Source organism: Brachycentrus maculatus, unplaced genomic scaffold (assembly GCF_059751285.1).
Source record: "Brachycentrus maculatus isolate JH-2025_06_01 unplaced genomic scaffold, ASM5975128v1 h1tg000542l, whole genome shotgun sequence".
Taxonomy (NCBI): Eukaryota; Metazoa; Arthropoda; class Insecta; order Trichoptera; family Brachycentridae; genus Brachycentrus; species Brachycentrus maculatus.
The window spans coordinates 131,041-150,747 of record NW_028281286.1 but is presented as its reverse complement, the minus strand read 5'-3'; the positions used below and the strand labels follow the sequence as shown (position 1 = coordinate 150,747).

Here is a 19,707-nt window from a genome sequence, read left to right as displayed (position 1 = left end):
TATATATATATATATATATATATATATATATATATATATATATATATATATATATATATATATATATATATATATATATATATATATATATATATATTTATAAATAAATAAATATATATTATTTTTGGTAAGTTCAATTTTTTGTAAAGGAGGAAGGGGATTTGTACATAAATCCAATAAATATCAAATATAAAATAAAAATGATTTATTTCTTAACAGAATTTTTTACGATAAGAATTTTTAACAAAAATTGAATTCTTGAATCACATATTTTACTATAAAATAATTCCTTTACAACTTTGATACAAAAATACAATATTCAGACACAAATGAAATATTACGTTCAAATTTATCACATTTTGAAATAATATTTGAATCATTCTTTGCAATATGTTTTAAGAAAGGATTTTTAAAATATTAAATAATGTAGACGCGTTGGGAACAAAGCTAGAATCATCTAGTGAAAATGTTACTGAGCTATTCGTGAAAAAACTTTTTAAGAATACATAGTGTGTTTTAATGTTGTTGACGATTTAAGTATTTCCAGTTTCGTACCCAAAATAACCTTAAACATGAATTTATCAAATATGTAATAGTATTTAAACGATTTAATAATAAAGTTAAAATAACATGTTGGATAATATCAAATTTTGAGGTCTAAAAATACAAGAAAGGGACCAAGTCCATAATAAATACAATGTTCAGTTATTGGTTTATTTGTATTTTGAAGTAATTCAATGCTATTTCCGGTACTTTAATTAAGTACTTTAATTAAGTCCGGCGTTTTCATGTGTCTTGACTATGTTTTTTTTTTTAAATTTGTTAATATTTCAATACAACAATAGGACTTTGTAAACATCAAAGATCGTTGTTGTTGAAAGGTTTAAAATTATAGGTGGCAATGTAGGTTAAAACACCATTTACATAAAATTAGACATAACATATTACTATTATATCACTCTTAATAAAAGTAAATTCATATCAATAAACATATAGAGTATTTTACCAGTCGTATATATATAAATATATATATAATCACAAGTAAGTAATAGCAGCATTTCATATAATGTGTATGATTTATTTTAAAAATACCACACGTCAGTAATACCTCAACTTACGATAGTTCAGATTATGATTATTTAAAAAAAAAAATCATCGAGCAAATAAAAAGGAGCATTCATTTGTCATGAGGGTTAAGGCGTAATAAAACTATTTGACTTGTTTAACTAGGTGCTTGAAAGTAAATGATTAACGAAATTATGATCAATAATAATTAGTATAAATTCGTTTCATTCCGACCACATACGCAATTTAAGAGTATAACTTTACTAAAAAATGGTAATTAGAAACGTTTTGATATTCAACTACTCTTATTAGCTATATTCATTGAACATTTATTTTCATAAATTATTTCCGGTGTCCATTTAATGTTAAAATACTAAATAAATAGGTACAATTAATTAGTTTTAAGGAGTTTAGTCTGTGAACCACCGCACACCTATAGTATTAAACAAAGAAGCGATTAAACCACGTTTTTTGTGAACATAATATAAATTTAAAACTTATTCTTTTGTGACTTCTTATATATGACGTCTGGTGTAAAAAAATGGTATAAACCTTGTTTATTATATTGTAAACGAAACCACTCCTCATTTTGAAATTTCGCTAACAGGATCGTGTTTTATTCAAATATGTTTTCTTGTCTTCCTTAATTATTTTATAAAAGTGCACTAACTGTAATTAAAACGATATTGCTACAAAAAAATTGTAAACTTCTCGTAAAATATCTCGGTATTATGATTGGACCAAAATATGATATACCATCAATGAACTCATCCAGAGGAGCATACATGGAAGACTAAGATTAGGGAGACGCCACAACATATGATTACGAGAATTATGGGAATGGTACGTAAACAGATATATGTAACGAGAACTATTTTGTGCGGCGTGAAGAAGATAAAATTCACCATAATTGTAGCCAACCTCTGTAAGAAGATGTCATATAAAGAAAATAATGACTTAGTAAAATGCAGTTTGATTCCTTCCGCATAAAATTCTTGGGTATGTTTAATGGTGGTTCAAGAGCATAGTGATTGATATCCTTATAAAATAATGATTAGTATACAGTCAGAGTTGATTTCTATGGCCACACGTATCCTTCAATCCAGGCTAGGTAACTGGACACCCTAGTGTATATCGCGGGAGAATTAGTCCCGCATTTCTTTCCGAAGGACGTTACTCCGACCACTTTGTACATGGATTCGGCCCCCACGAGTTGCTCAAGAAGTGGTCCACCGGAGTCACCCTAGAGAAGCAAAGAGACAAAAGTCATTATTACACAGAACAGTTAAATAACAGTAACAGAACAGTTAGATTTCATTTTTGCGTACTTAGATACTGTTAACATGTATAGATCTTAAAGGATTCGTAAAATAATCTCGAGTGGATTTGGGGATGACATTTGACGATATACTATTTCCCTTCTATAAAAGACGGCTGAGAAAAGCCTCTAAAAAGGTCCAAAGACTACAATAATATAAATATATAAATATATATATATATATATATATATATATATATATATATATATATATATATATATATATACATATATATATATATATATATATATATATATATATATATATATATATATATATATATATATATATATATACATATATATATATATATATATATGTAATTTAGCCATATTTATTTTTCCCTTATTAATTTTTTTTTCTGGGAGTTTTTTTTCTAAAAGATGTATATTTTTTTCAGGTACAATATATCTTTTTTTTAATGAAAACCCTGTATATGACTTAAATAATGTGTGAAGGGAATCTTTCGTGAAAATCTCCGAATATTTAAACAATAAAAGAATTATATTTATTATAAAAAAAAAATTATAAAAAATATACGTACCGGACACGTGTCAGTAGTATTGAGAAGGTCTTTTGCGCATATCTGAGAAGAAAGGTATCCGTTGGGGTAGTGATTTCTAAAGAACGCCACCCCGGTAAATGCCTGATTACACGTCTGTAAGGGTACTGCGGACACGTTTGATTTCAGTAGTACTGGACTGCGTTCAGCTGTAAAAAAGGATGAGCGTGAAAAAATGTTATTGTGATAATTCGATAATTTTTTTTGGGTTTAAAAAAACTCCCGACATTGAGAGTTTTCACGGAAAAAGTAGGGAAATCTCTTTCAATGGCAACTGTACTCACACTCTTATATCCATCCAGGCGAATTATCGGTATAAGTAATGGAAAAAAATATTATGTGATATTATCTGAAATATATTATGTAGGCTCAGGTGATTGAACTCAAAATTTATAACATTTAAGTGAAGTTGATAATATGTAGGAAGAAGTATGAATATATTTTCAATATATTCACTTAAGAATTCCAATAAGAGTATTAATATTAAAATTTAAATGATCTGTTTCATTTGAAAAAGCTTCCTTTGAATAAAAAGGGATTAACAAACACGTTAATTTTTATATTTATAAAAATAGTTACAACATCGTTATTGCATACCTACTATTTATAGAGGAAATAATGTCTCATCGTTGAAAAAAATATACATCAAAGGTTTCTCAACTTGAGACAAAGCTATAATTTTTATGTGAAAGATGGCATTCCAGGGCTTACGACCTGGAATCTGGCTGGCTTAACTGATTAATTTATCTACTTGCGTAACGTTCACAAGTTTGCCATTATAGAACATCCATATAGCATTGATTTTAGTAAGATGAACAAAATAAATTATGAATTAAAAATAATAAAAACATGATTCAGTAGGTTTCTCAACTTGAGACAAAGCTATTGTTTTTATGTGAAAGAAGATGGCATTCCAGGGCTTACGACCTGGAATCTGGCTGGCTTTAGTGATTTATTTATCTACTTGCGTAACGTTCACAAGTCTGCCATTATTGAACACCCATATCGCATTGATTTTGGTAAGATGAACAAAATAAATTATGAATTAAAAATAATAAAAACCTGATTCAGTTCCTCCCCAGCCAGCAATATATAAGGCATTTGTCGGGTCTTCTTCACTCGTATCGACACACGCTGGGTATATCATCTTACTGAACGGAACAGGTCTGTCTAACCTATAAATTGAAGATGAATTACAAACTTTAAATAATTAATGTATGTCTTCGGAAACCTCATTAGTTGTAACATAAACATATTATTGCCACCTTAAAATTCCGCATGACTGAGTATCGTGACTTCCCAGTACTTCTATGGTAAAATATCTCTCTCCATACTTTGCGGTCCTGATCCATATGGATAGAGGATTACAATCAGAGTCACTCAATATATATTTATTATTAGTGATTCATTTGTAATAATTACGTAAGCATTTGCAATATTTGTGCTGTTATTATTTACAAAAATACCATATTATTTCTCATTATTAGAAATAGATATCAAATTGTGGTAGAGTGGGTTCGAACCGAGTCTGCGACACTAACCACGGGACCACAACCCCGCACTATTTATTTTAAAATTACTCTCATATAACAAAAGAAAGCATCTTATAGCAAAGCCCACAAATCAAAATCAACATACTTTATGGCAACGTACAAAGAACTACAAGATCCATAACACAGGTACACATCAAACAAAATCTATCATATACGTCTTTCCGTCAAAAGAACTTTAATTGTGCAATAAAATTGTACAACCTGCTTCCATTATCTATAAATTTATTATAAATAGAAACCAAATACATATAAAAGTGCTATTCGAAAGTGGATAATGAAAGCGGGCAGATCTAAAATACCATCATTCAGCCATATCATATTTGATTGTAAAAACAATTTTCTCAAATAGTGGTATTTACTAAGAAAAACTGGATAGATGAAAAAATGGATAGATTTTACCACAAAGTGACTGCCGAAATTAAAAATGAATTTTTTAAAAATTTTATGTAAAATGTGCCTTTAGGACGAGAAAACTCTATAAGAACACATTATTGTAATTTGTTTTTTATTATGTATATGATGAAATAAAATTAATTACTTTATTAGTGCGATGTCTTGCTGTTTTTTCAATCTATTGTATTTGGGGTGTACGAATATGTCATCTTTATTCACTGCAAAATCTGTATCTGCTGTGTCAAATGTGCCATTGAGTTGAACTGTACCAAGTCGGACTACAGAAGGTTGAATACTGAAATAAAAAAGAAAGCAAAATATAAATTAGTAGATCATATTTTTTCTACAAACGTAACTTAATTTTTGTTAATTAAACCTTTTTATTTTATAATTACATAATTGTAACAATGAAAAATAAAAATGGCGAGAGATCCAATTAACAATTCTCGTTGGTTTCATTATTTTTTAAAATAATTTAATGAAATACACCGCCATGACAATAACATAATCTAACCTAACCGTACTCGTGTTTCATTTTATTTGTTGGTTAATTTATTTCAATTCAACAAGAAGTCTTTGTTTATATCAAAGATTTTTGTTTTATTATTGTTTATTGTTATTTTCTTATATTTTGTTACAATTATAGGGGGCAGCCTAGGTTAAAACGCCGTTCACATAAAACTAGAGATAAATATATTATTTTATCATACCGTTCTTATAAGGTACATTCATATCAATAATAATTTCGAATATTTTACCAGTCGTATAAATAATTGAAAATAAGATAAAGAGGCATATAATATAATGTGTGTGATATATTGTCAAAAAATTACAAATGTTATACGTCAGTAATACCGTGACTTAAAATAATTTTAACCATGGGAGGCCAACCTTTTCAGCAGCCGGGCCAGATTTTAAAAATGAGATTTCTTACCGGGCCATAAAACAAAATTTCTTTTATTATTCAAAGCAAACATGTAATGTATTGTTTTTTAAAAAAAATATTTTACAAATATATGAATTAAACATATTATTAGATCAGAGTTAGGTAATACAAAAAATTATAATAAAAAAATATATTTAGTGAGATGTCTGATTTTGTTTGTCAGAATTTTTTCAAATTATCTTCAATTTGTTTTCTAATGTCCTCCACACGCCAAGTAATAATTTGACGAGATAGGCTTTTTTTGAGAAATCCGTTTTCTGTTCTGCACACAGAATTTTAACGACACTCTCTAAACATTCCTTAACCATTTCACCATTTGAATATTGCTTCGACTTTTTGCTAGTATCGTGGCTATTGCAAACTAGCACTTACATAGCATTTTGAATTTGAGTCGCTCTAGTAGTTGGTTATAGCAGCTTGTATTCTTATCAATGTGTATTTTAAAGTCGATCGCGAAATGTTGTGATTGTTTGTTAACACGAATATACCAAAGAAGAAATTACCACGATAGTAAGATATATCCATATATGGAACTACGCACGATGGAAATTCTTTTGGTAGTTTTATGTACATTTAAGGGGAAAAAAATGAAATGCTTCGCGGGCTACAAGTAGGCACCCGCGGGTTGGCTACCCTTGCTTTAGACTATGATTATTATATGTTTTAAACAATCTTAGAGCAAGAGTTAAGGTGAATGGAACTTATTGACTTTTTAACTAAGAGCTTAAAGCTTTATGGACTCAGACTTAACGAAATATGGACACGTTCTTACCTATTTTTATTTAATATACAATGTGCAGCTGTCAAAACAAATCTATCGGAGATGAGAGTTCCTCCGCAGTCAAATTCTAGTCCTGTTTCCTTCATATATCCAATAGCTGCCTGAAATATTCATGAAAGGAAAAAAGTTGATCGTTAAATATCATATGGAAATTTATCGAAATAAGAATATGGAATTCCGAGTATTACAAAGGTCTTACGACTGGTTGGCTGGTTTGAGTGATTCCTTCATGTTAATGTATGCTTACATATTAGTACAATTATGATGACTACACCTTTTTGAGGTTGAATCCAGCACTTGTTAATATTTAAAAACTATCAAAATATTATTATAATATAAATGGTCTAAAAAATAAGACAAAAGAATAGAATATATTTAAAGCCATTTTCTAGTTTGTGCAATAATTCGAAAAAAAAAACCTTACGCAATTTTTATTGTTTTGAATTTAATTATTGAAAAAATAACGGTTGAATGAAGGAATGATGGAATAAATGAATGAGATGCAAATATGGTAGGTATGCGAATATACAGAACTTCAATCTTTCAAAATCTGTGTTTGAGATAACAATTTATTTTTAAAATCTTGACATCCATATTACTAAAAATTCGTTGTATGTATATATTCCATGACTGAAGCATTTTCCTGTCAAATTCAAGTTTTGTTTATTTAAAGTTTAGTTGGATAATGCACAACTTAACTGGGAATCAAAGTACCCGGATTCGAATCCTGAAGTAGACCATTATTTTTTTTCTGTGATTTGATGGCCTCACTTTTTTTTCTCTACATTTTCTTAAATATTTAAGTAACTAATAGTGTTTACATAGTAAATTTAGTTTATTTAGAATGTTTGAAACTATTAAAAAAAACATTAAATTAAATATTACCATATGTGGTAAGTCTCCTGCTACTACTTGTTCCCCATACAGTATATGTGGTTCTACCGTTGGGCCCTTCTCGTCTATATAAGTTTTACATGCTGAAAATATAAAAATAAAAGAATATAGGTACGTGTCGAATAATTATCCTGAGGATGTTATTTATTCTTTCGGCATTCATTTTGTGGTAAGACATGATCATATTATAAATAAATCACTTGTTTTTACCATTTGAGAGTTATATTATTACGACTAGATTCAGAAGCTACAGAAGCTTCCATCTACGGGTTTATATTTAGACTACATAGTATATACGACATACACAGTATGTAGTTTATATTCAAAAATTGTATATGGAAGCATTGTAGCTTCCGAAACAAGTCGTAAAAATGTAATACTGAAGTGGTAAAATACAAACGATTTATTAGCTAGTTCAAATATGTTTTACAAATAAGGTTAGGATGATAATACATAGAAAGATATAGTAAATAATTAAATTTTATTATTATAATTCTAAGAAATTATTACGACTCGTATCATAATCATGTCGACAGCCAGCCTGTTGACTCGTTTGAAACATAATTTTAAAATTATTTATAATATTTATCTGCATACATTATACGATAGATATTTATACACTCAACGTCAGTTTTTTACTATGTATATAGATAATTTTTTATCAAATATTGTTTACATTCTCACCTTACTTATATATTATACGAACAAGATAAGAATAAGTTTATATGATGCAGCGCCCTATGCACCACCGGGTGCGGATAAGGGTTTGAAGAAGAAAACAAATAAAATTTGATGGCATCAAATCACTTAAATATGCCTTTTCATTTAGACAAGGTGATTGTGAAACGGGTTGTCGAAAAGACGATGAAACTTCGAATCATGTTGATAATAGCGTGTACCTGCAGCAGCTTTATTTTCATCATTTCCAAACAGGAATGGTTCCTCTGGGGCCGCGGTAGTGGTGGTCGTAGTGGGCCTCTTGGTCGGCTTTATCCTCGCATTCCACGAAGGTCGCTCGTAATGACTGTTATCTTCGAAGATGATCCTGTCATCGCCGGCTGGGAAAACACAAAACGACAACAATGAATTGATGCATTTTGCAGGAAAGTTGTAAAATTTAGAAGAAATAACGAAAACTTGCTAGATACTTATCAAACAGTAGATTTTTATTTATTGTTTCGGCATTAACTTTGTGATAAGACATGTTAGAATGATTAAAGAAAACACTTGTTTTTATACCACTTGAGTTTTATTAAAGACTACTAGTTTCAGAAGCTAAACTTCCATCATTCAGGTCTTAATAATAATAACTTATATTATTTATTGATTCGGCATTAACTTTGTGGAATGACATGATTATTTTATTAAAATTAAACACTTGAATATACCACTGAAAACATATAGATGAACATAACTGTCGTTTTCGAAACTAGTCGTGAATAAAATAAAACTCATTAAAGTGGTATATTCAAGTGATTAATTTTAATAAAATAATAACTCAAGTGGTATAAAAACAAGTGTTTTCTGTAATCATTGAAACAGTAGATTAATTAAAATTGAGATAAAAATTAAATAAAATTAAGTAACAGAAACAAATTATTAGAAAATTTAACTTTTTTCAGAAAAAATATCTCAAACAAAAGTAGTTTTTAGGTTTTATGATTTATATTATATTTTCATTAATTGATTCGGCAGTCTTTTTGTGATAAAATGTATCCATTTTTAATTTAAGTTTTACTTACTAAATACCACTATTTCCTAAAATCGACTGTGGCACGTGTTTAGATGTATTCCGCATCATACGGTGTTTGAAAACGGTGCATCGAAACAAGTGTCACAGTAAATTTTAAATAATAGTGGTATTTAATAAGTAAAACTTAAATAGAAAATATATATTATATATATATATATATATATATATATATATATATATATATATATATATATATATATATATATATATATATATATATATATATATATATATAATTTTTTATATATATATTTATATAAATAAATATGTATATGTTTATATATACTGTCTGTGTGTGTGTGTGTGTGTGTGTGTGTTTGAGTATGTGTGCGTGTGTGTATGTATTTTTTAAAGAAACTTATGAGTGGGTTTAATGATGACCAATTAAAGTATATGAAACTATATGCCGAATACCAGTCATCCCTTTGGTATTACAAAGATAGCAACAGGTAGTCTGAATTTTTGCAAAACATTAATTTAAACATAAAGAAAGAAGTATTAATTTAGGACCAATTTTTATTCGTCTTTGTGTTATGATGTATCGTGTTATTTATAGGGCCAACCTTTGCAAACCCCCTATTAAGTATATTATACCACAAATACATGCTCCCATATGAAATATTGCGTAATCCTTGCTGTAAGATGCTTAGAACAGTGAGAGTATTATTTACTAGGTATTTGGGAAAGGAGTTCAAAGGGCTCTTCAGAAATAACGAAGTGATGATATTGAGATACTCCTATATTTTCGGGCTATTTCATTCTACTATAACGCTTGAATCTAAATATCTATAAATTTATGTAGATTTTTACGATATATGCGTAAGGACTACATTGATTAGTTGCGCTATGCAGATCCATTTGGGAAGTTTGCAATAATTGAATTATTTTTAGTTTTAAACAGCTAACTTACTGTAAACATTATCATTTTTTTGTTATAATAATATTATTCTACGTTTCCCTACTTTTTGTGCTTTGAAATTGAAACATTTGACATTAATAAAACATAACAATTTTTCAAATTTTCTAACCTAAAAATATTTAAGATTCCGTTATTATACATAAATGACAGCTATCTTGTGATATCCTATCAGTTCTATAGTTACTTAAATAATCGAAAAAAACAAAAGACACTCAACATCTTTATGACATCGTTCCTACATATTTCACGCGTTTTAAATGCAAAAAGCTTATTTTTTACTCATCAAGAGACCACAACGATACAAGTTAATACTATAATCAGTGTAATCTCCGTAGTCCGGACAAAATAATGATTTTTTAAACTTGGCCATTGTATTACATACAAGTACACTTGAATACTTTTTCTCATTAATTTGGTGTATGTATGATAAGTAGGGTCTTTGAATACTATTGTTGGAAGTAGGAACCAAGGTGTTTAAGAGGAACTAAGAACCCAACCACAACCGACTACAAATATGTACATGTGTATATATTTTGTTGGAGTTAGTAACAAACGAATAATTATTGTTAAAGGCCTAGTTTTTTTACCTTGATTCAAAGCGCTGACGTTTTTATTGCAACAAACTACTTCAGTAAGATGTGAGAACCCGCATCTCACAGAATTCTTATGTACTCCCGAACGACTCTGTATTAATCTGAAATGCGTTTTAAAATTAAGTAACATTTTATACGAATACAGACACAAATGAAATCGTCAATATAACGGATACCGAGAGAAGATGCCAGCGAAGGAAGTTCATATAAATACAAGCCAGGGAAACCACCATTACAGTAATGTAATTTCTTCTGCCTCCAATCATGCACAAATTGGGCATGCAATTATTTAATTTAAATAAAAACCATTAAGTACATATTAAACCACATCCTTTCTGCTAGGGAAATAGTATTGTATTGTCCAAATATCATATTATTTATTGATTTGGCATTAACTTTGTGGAATGACATGTTGATTATTAAAAAAAAATTAAACACGTATAATATCACGCAATGAGTTTTATTTCATCACACACGACAAGTTTCGAAAACTACAGATGTTTTCATCTACAGGTGTAATTAAAACTTCTTTATTCTTTCGAAACGTGATGTAAAATAAAGCTCATAGTGGTAATACAATAAAAAAATAGAATAAAATTCAGAACTACTGAAACAAAATTAACAGTACGCAAACTAATATAACACGATTTCTCGAGTAATGTTGACTTTTGAAGCGCGTTGTGTTAGGCTTATAAACGAAAACTCAAGCCATCAAATGTCCTATAAGAAAAATGCAGGAGAATTTTCAAGAACGTCATGTATCATAAATCATGAATTTTCAGTTGTGCATGTTTTCGGAATGCCCAGAAAATGTACTATATCCCAGCAAAAGCGACATATTTTTAACTTAATATTTACCCGTTACAGGGCAGAAAGTGTTGTTTCTGAATTTCGAAAAAAATGTATTTTCTAATTATTTTTTTTTTTATATATACTGAAATTATTTCAAATACAAAAAAAACATTCAGGTTTTACCTACAAAGATCTGTTGCATAGTAAAAAGTTCAATAAGTGTCTTTATATTTATTGTTAATACATTTTATTATATTCTTAAACTTTAAAAACGATCTCCTGAAAAATCAAGTTTTTTTTATTTATGACGTTGTTAAATGGAGTAAGCGATATGTGTTTTTGGCGTTGGTATGTAGTTTCATTAGTATATTCTTAATAATTAAAAAAAAATCATTTATACTCTTTGCGCTACCTGTATATATATATATAATGAGTAAATATCTGAAAAGCTGTCTAAATGTATTACATATATATTCTTCCTTCATTTCCTATTAAACTTTCTACGTATTGAAATGAAATGATTAGCTTAAAGCATTGAAACATTATTTTTTCATGCCTTTGAAAGGACAATTGATTCAAATGCTTTGAATATATGTATATTAAGAAATAAGTAGAAGAAAAATCACAAACTTCCGGATATTACAAGAGAGTATTAATGAATATGAAAATTGTATTATTTAGAGTGATGTTAATGATTTATCAAAAAGAATAATAAAGTATTTTTAGTGATGTCAATTATCTCATTCATGTCAGAATTGGATCATTGATATAAAATTATAATAATGGTAAGACATAGGCTAATTAAATGTGTAGGTACTATCCCTGGTTTTAAAAGATTCATGAATAAAATTAGCAAAAGAAGCCTTATAATTGATAAGAACAATAGTTATTTTTACCTAACTAAACGATTACATGTTTAGACAAAGACGTTTGATATTTCAATTTAAAAAAGAGATGATCGTTTTACAGCCATGCCAAAGTAATCAAAATTACTAAAAACTGGCTGTATACGGCTACGCGTCACTATGGCTCAGTCTAGTCCAACGGAAAGGAAAAAAATATCTTAAATGATTGTGAAGCAATGTATTTTTTTTATCAACAATGCAATCGAGAACATTGAAAATTATAAGAGACAGCTGCTGTCAAGAAACATCCTGTTTAAACGCATGAGCAATATTTGGTCTTGCGTGTGTTGCTATTGTGTTCAATAGATGACGCTGCCATTGCGGTGAAAAAAGGTTTATTAAAAAAAATATATTTATAATACGTATGTATTCAAATGCAACGTTGTGTCAATTTTCAAAACAAATGGTGAATAATTGTAGGTTTTAAACAAACGATAATTTGCATTTTTATTTATGCAGATATCACATCAATAATGAATTTTCGTTGTTAACCTTTTCTAGCTATCTTAATTGTGTAAATGATATTTTTTAAGAATATTTTTGATTTATGTTTTTTTAACCTAAATAATCGAATTGTTCTTTATTCTTGTTCGGTTATTCGCAGAGCGAGTACACGTAGAAGATAATCGTTTTGAAAACAAATAGATTTGGTTATCAAATTAGGGTTGTGGATAGTTAAGTGATTTAGTATTTTTCTATATCAAGAAGATGGCAAGGGTGACGTGTGTAGAGAATAAAGACAATGATGAATGAAAAGGAAAGACTTGAGGCGTGATTTAAAATGAATATTTACTCTATGATTTCCGGACAATCGTGAACGAGCCGACACTCCCCTGTTTCACCGTTTGGTAATGTGCAGTCATTGTCGTCTGAAAATAAGTTCATCATGTTACATCAAATGTACAAATTCATAATGGCGGCACGAATCAAAGGATAGTTTTTTTAGGTTAAGATCTCAAAAACCATAACATTACAGTTTTCAGTGGCCTCCGTTCACCCATTTGCCAACAATATTTTGAGTTTAAGACTGTAATGATTGATTTGTCATCAATTTTGCGGAATAACATGATGATTTAAATATGAAAATGAAAAACTTGTCAAAGACTAGTCTGGGGTTTACTAATGTAAAAAACGCTAGTTTCCAAGCCAAAGGTTTTCAATGGTGAAAATATTGTTACTATTTGGCATCTACTTTTGTGGAATAATATGATGATTTTAATATAAAAATATAACACTTGTCTAAGGCCACTAGGGATTTAAATATGTAAACGTCAATGGTTTCAAAAACAGGTCAAATTGACAGTCTGTAGAAACAATGACGCCAGTTTAAAAACAAACCTCTAAAAAAAACGCTATATTATTTTACGTAAATAACAAAGAACATCGGCCAATGAATTTCTCGAACAATATTTTGAATACGTTGAAAATATGTTTGAGACTGTCAATAGAAAAAAAAATATCGTGTACATATTAAAATCATGATAACATGATACTAAGTTAATGTCATTGAAAAATAAATAATAGCAGTTTTACCGGTTATTTAATCGATTCTATTTATCAGTAGCTTTGAATATTTCTGGTTTATTCGTGAATAACTCTAATTAAATTGGGTTGTTCAATATTTTTCTTTTCTTTTTTAAATATAGATACTCGTCCATTAGGTTTTATAGATACTTAAATATGAACGTGTGGGTATGCAATGAAATTATTAAATTAAAGTGTTTTCTTCATTTGTCATTAAATGATAAAATGTAGATGTTTCAATGACTTTTCCTTTAAAATGAATACAAAAAAATATAACACGAGTGCTTAAAACGTCTAGTTTTAAGTTTAAGTTTAATAATGGTTTAAAAGAAAATAAAAAGAATATGTATGATAACAATCAACTGGTCAGATAGTATCTAAAAAATAAATGATATAAAAATAACGCATTGTACAAGTCTCAGTGTTACCGTGAAAACGGGAGGGAAATCAATTTAATTCCGATTCATAAGTCGTCCGGTTACCCTTGTGAGCGACGATTAAACGCAGTTGTTAGAGAATAATGACGAAACAAAATAATGAAGGATGAAGGTTAGCCAACAGTATTGGCACAGAACAAGCGATAGTCAATGACCCGCGTCTGATAACTTCCTTTACGATGATTCGGTTTGCGGACACCGTATCTTTTATTCCGATAATGATGTGTCGATACCTCGTACAAAATTTACAACAAAGCTTAAGAAATAAAAATGCACAAGAAAAAATGCGGAAAAAATAACTTCCTAATCAATATGTTAGTATGGATAAAAAAAATTTTGAAAGAGTATTATTTTCAACATGAAATATTTTTATCATGCACACACGCACACACACACGCACACACACACACACACACACACACGCACACACGCACGCAGACACACACACACACACACACACTATAATGCGCACCTACTTTAAATGTTACTGAAAGTTATTATATTAATTATTAAAACTTGATGAATCGACATGAGTGTGTATATTCAATAAAAATAAACATAAATAAATAGAACAATATTTTATAATAAGGAGGATTTCATACAGTAGAATTATGTTAAACGTACGTTTAACATAATTCTACTGTAGTGTAGTGCAGTAAAATTGGATAGTATATATATATATATATATATATATATATATATATATATATATATATATATATATATATATATATATATATATATATATATATATATATATATATATATATATATATATATATATATATATATATATATATATATATATATATATATATATATATATATATATATATATATATATATATATATATATATATATATATATATATATATATATATATATATATATATATATATATATATATATATATATATATATATATATATATATATATATATATATATATATATATATATATATATAAAAGAATCGCCAACAAACGCACTAGTTCTTTGATACAGGGTTCAAATACCAGGGAAATATATTATTGAAAAAGAGGTGAGGAGGTAAAATATTATGTATGAATGTTATACCAGATGGTAACCAAAAGCGGGACATCATGCATGCCAATAAAGCGCCACAATAACCACTCATCTAAGGATACTAATTAAAAAAACTACACCCAGCACCTTCAAAATATCTATTTTACTTCTATTTTTTCCGAATGCAAATATTCCGAATGCAAAACATTCCACACCAAACAAAAAAGTAGCACCAACCATAAAACATCCACTAAAGTAGAAGAGAAATTATAAAATGAATATAAATAAGATAATTAGAAATTTGCCAAATGTGTATTTAATTAGTGAAAACTAATAAAATCGAGTTTTCTATTGTATATAGGTACTCCTTTTTTCTTGGGACTATGTACTCATATAAATTTTCACGCATAGAAAAATAAAAAATAATTTGATTAGTGATAATTGTGCCTTAATTTTTTTAGAGTACACAGGATAGGAAAATTAATTATGTTTCAGTCATATTTTACAAAAATTGCACCATGTCACAAACTGTTTTCTTTTGTGAAGATTTATAAATAAGCATTATAAAAAATACCTTAGGCACGAGAAAACTCAGTAATTCGGTACATTATTGTAATTAATCATTTGTAGAATATATATATATATATATATATATATATATATATATATATATATATATATATATATATATATATATATATATATATATATATATATATATATATATATATATATATATATATATATATATATACATATATACATACGTCTGTGTGTGTGCACAAAATTTTATCTTTGGCCAAATATTTTTCAACGATATATACAAAAAAATTAAAGATAAAAAATAAGAAGATTTGATCATCTCTCTGGCAATTGTCTAATAAATTATTGCATAAAAAATAACTGCACAAATAAGATAAGCCAAACTTCTTTTGATTGATATTTACATTATTTGCACATCACTGACGAAATCATGTTTATTCACTAAGACTCGTTATTATCACTTGATTTGAAGAAATAATTCTTAATACGTGTTAATTGAGTAAATATAATACAAATATAAAATCTAATTACCACTATAATGAGTCAGAGGTCCTCCACATACAGATGAGAGAAGAAGTAACGTGTGTAGTAATTTATACATCTTTAGTATTTTGCTAAATAACTGGTTTACAACACAAACCAAGTTCACAATCGCCGTGTATAAACGCACTAAAATCTTCGTATAACTTAGTATCGAAACAAAACAACAACACACAACACTAACAAAAATAAACTAACTTTCCCGCGTATACGGTAACAATGGAAAATACGTTATACTCCGTATCTCACTGATTTCCTTAATTATATTAACAATAAAAATCTCAAGTTGTTAGTACAATTTGCTTCTTTTAAAAATACGTCGCGATTGTACTATATTATAACTTAATAAATATTGCGGGATTGGCCAACGTGAGTTCGGTCGGAACTGACGCGTTGTACTGACAATACGTGGTTTTGCCGGCGTATTTATATTCCAGTTCTCACATTAATATTTCTCTTTTATCTGATGAAGAGGAACTGCAGGGCTAGTCACCGGTAGCTGGCTCATGAGACCGCACTGCGGTGAGGATAATATACGGGCTGGATAGTAAGGAGTCCCGGAAATTTGCGAGCGTAACTCTAACAGGAAGCCTTTACTGCATATTATGCAACTGAAAACCCAACAGACTGAAATTCGAAGAAGTCCTGATTCAGAAAAAATATGGATAGGTTAATTTTTATAAAATTTATTTTTGTTTTATTATTTGATATGGTTACAAAAGTTTATTTTAAATAATTTAAATTTATTTTTTAGACATCTACTATTACATATTACAATCTTAAAAGTAAAAACGCAGTCCTCTCCAAAAAAGAGACTAAGCTTTTGTGCTTGGAGAGGGACTTACATTTATTAATTATTACTTATTTATTTTTTTACAAAAATGTTACTAATATTTGTATATAACCACTCACCGAGATTTTTATGGCTACCGGTTTCGAGACGTACCCGTCTCTTCGTCAGGACAATCACTACCACATCATGCAAACAATACCACCCTTCACTACCATAGCACCATTTAACACATGCGATTTTCGGTCGACCCGAACACCGACATGCACTAAAAGGTTCAGCACAAACATGCGTTATGAGTCGTTATGAGTCGAGGTTAAATGCACTAGGATTAAACATATTAAACATATTATTTATTGTTTATGCTTGCTGTATGCGTTTAATTTGGAAATGATTATTAGGAATATTTATCGCCCAATACCTAAAAATAAGAACTTATATGTTCAAGGACTATTTACCCCGTAATTTTAAATAGCTTTTTAAAGTACAAACATTGTAAACCTTTAGTTCTGTTTTTAGTTGATTGGTCCTTTTCTTCTTTTCTTCTTACATAGTACCTAATATTCCTTTACAATGTGACAACAATATCCTTCTTTTTGTTTTTTTTTTTTATAAAGGTAATAACCCGCAAAGCATCTTTTTTGGATTATTGTCTGCAGGTAGGATAGTAAGGATAGGAAAGGTAAATGTAAAAAATATACCACAAACACCCAGGCCAAATGAAAATAAACCTATCTTGAATTCATTTTGCTATTGGCGGGAATCGAACCCGCGACGCCAGTTTCGCAGTCGAGCGTCTACCCAACTACGCCACGGCGCCTGTCCCATCAAATGTGATGCATTCCTAGATCGAAAAATATGAATCGCAAGACCGATAACTCTACGTTCATTTAATCAATAGTAGAGTTAACAGTTTAGGAATCAGAATTTGAATAAATTTATCATTTTAATCATACATATCGAGTATCTTCTATTAAATCATTATCTTTGATTTTTTGTCAACAATGGTTGACAAAAAATCGAACAAGAACGAACACTAAATTTTATTCATTTATTAAAATTGGTTAATGTTATGTGGTTAAAAATTTGACATGTTGCCTAAATCAGATCTCAACCAATTATTTTCAATCCATACAGAATACAGTGCCCATCCCTTGGTATCGTTTGAAGCCTTAACAAAACTGATTGACGGGGCTTTTGAACCCTTTATTTTACCTTTCTCTCTCTCTCATACTCAGTTAGTCATGGTTTACAATGTCTCATATTGTGGTCCTTTGATCAGCTTCACTAGTAAAGCTTTAGTCATATCTCTGAGTCGTTCTGTCCTCTTGATCACCGTCCTTGTACATTCCCAATGACCATTAATTTCTCCGCATGGTCGCATTATATTTTTATCGACAGGTCCTTTTTTATTATTGCATAAACTTGCATACAAGAAATTATTGTAAAAATATCTTAATCAGTTAGTAAAAAGAGTAAAAGAGAATTAACTATTGAAATGAGGATTTTGAAGATCTTTGTATTCATGGAAAAATTCAGATTCCTTGTTGATTTGTTAGATATGATGTTAAAATACTTAAACTATTCTTAAAATATTTATGTAGTAACAGAAGTAACAAGAGTCAATATGTCTTGACTGATCATAATATATCGTCAATTAAAAGCTTTAAATGTGGCCCAAATCTCATTTAAATGTTTTAAAAAGAATTGTGTCATCTTTGCCTTTTTTGCTTTTCTCATAGATTTTGTAAATAAATTCCTTGAAATTTCTATACGAGACATATACAACAAAAAAATCATTCAGAATTTCATGGTGTGAGATTTTTTCTATTATAACTATTTGGTGCGGTGTGGCGCATATATTTTTTGTCTGAAAAATGTAATAAAGTTGAATTATTTACTTTATTAATACAATATATAATTTTAGCTTACCTTTTACTTGGTAAAAATACCTTTTCTTATAATCTATTGTGACATGTATTTCGATGCATTCCGCATCATTTTGTCATACAACGTTTGAAAATATATAGTCGATAGAGAGTACCACAAAACGACTGTTGAATTAATGAATGAAAGCAAAAATAATTGTTTTCAACAGTTATTAAATATAGTGCTTTAAAAATTCGAATTGTCCGCCTCCGTAGTGTAATGGTCAGCACGCTCGGCTACCGTTCTGGAGGTCCCAGGTTCGATTCCAAAGGGGGGTAAAATAAATATAAGTGATTTTTTTACTGTAATATTTATTCAATACTACCCTGGACTGGTACCTGAAGCGGAAGGCTGATCACCTTTCCTTCATGTGTAAACGATCAAGATAACACTGCGTTTATATGACGCAGTGCCCTATGCACCATTGGGTGCGGATAAGGGTT

The 19,707-nt window shown here is 28.8% G+C and overlaps 1 protein-coding gene across 2 annotated transcripts; it reads right to left on the bottom strand.

The window, feature by feature from the left end:
* Positions 1 to 190: 190 nt before the first annotated feature.
* On the bottom strand, positions 191 to 16,980 carry LOC148301566 (serine protease persephone-like). Of its 2 annotated transcripts, XM_088273065.1 has the most exons (10): positions 16,537 to 16,980; positions 13,269 to 13,344; positions 10,773 to 10,879; positions 8,413 to 8,571; positions 7,505 to 7,596; positions 6,611 to 6,720; positions 5,038 to 5,187; positions 4,009 to 4,121; positions 2,929 to 3,095; positions 2,045 to 2,308 (listed from the first exon to the last, which is right to left on the bottom strand). In XM_088273065.1, exons 1-10 carry the CDS (start codon positions 16,604 to 16,606, stop codon positions 2,144 to 2,146), a joined length of 1,209 nt encoding a protein of 402 aa, XP_088129191.1. In that variant the 5' UTR covers positions 16,607 to 16,980; the 3' UTR covers positions 2,045 to 2,143. The 2 variants fall into 2 exon arrangements, with proteins under 2 accessions (XP_088129192.1, XP_088129191.1); XM_088273066.1 differs by lacking the exons at positions 10,773 to 10,879; positions 13,269 to 13,344 and having other exon boundaries at positions 191 to 2,308; positions 16,537 to 16,945.
* Between the last annotated feature and the right edge of the window lie 2,727 nt (positions 16,981 to 19,707).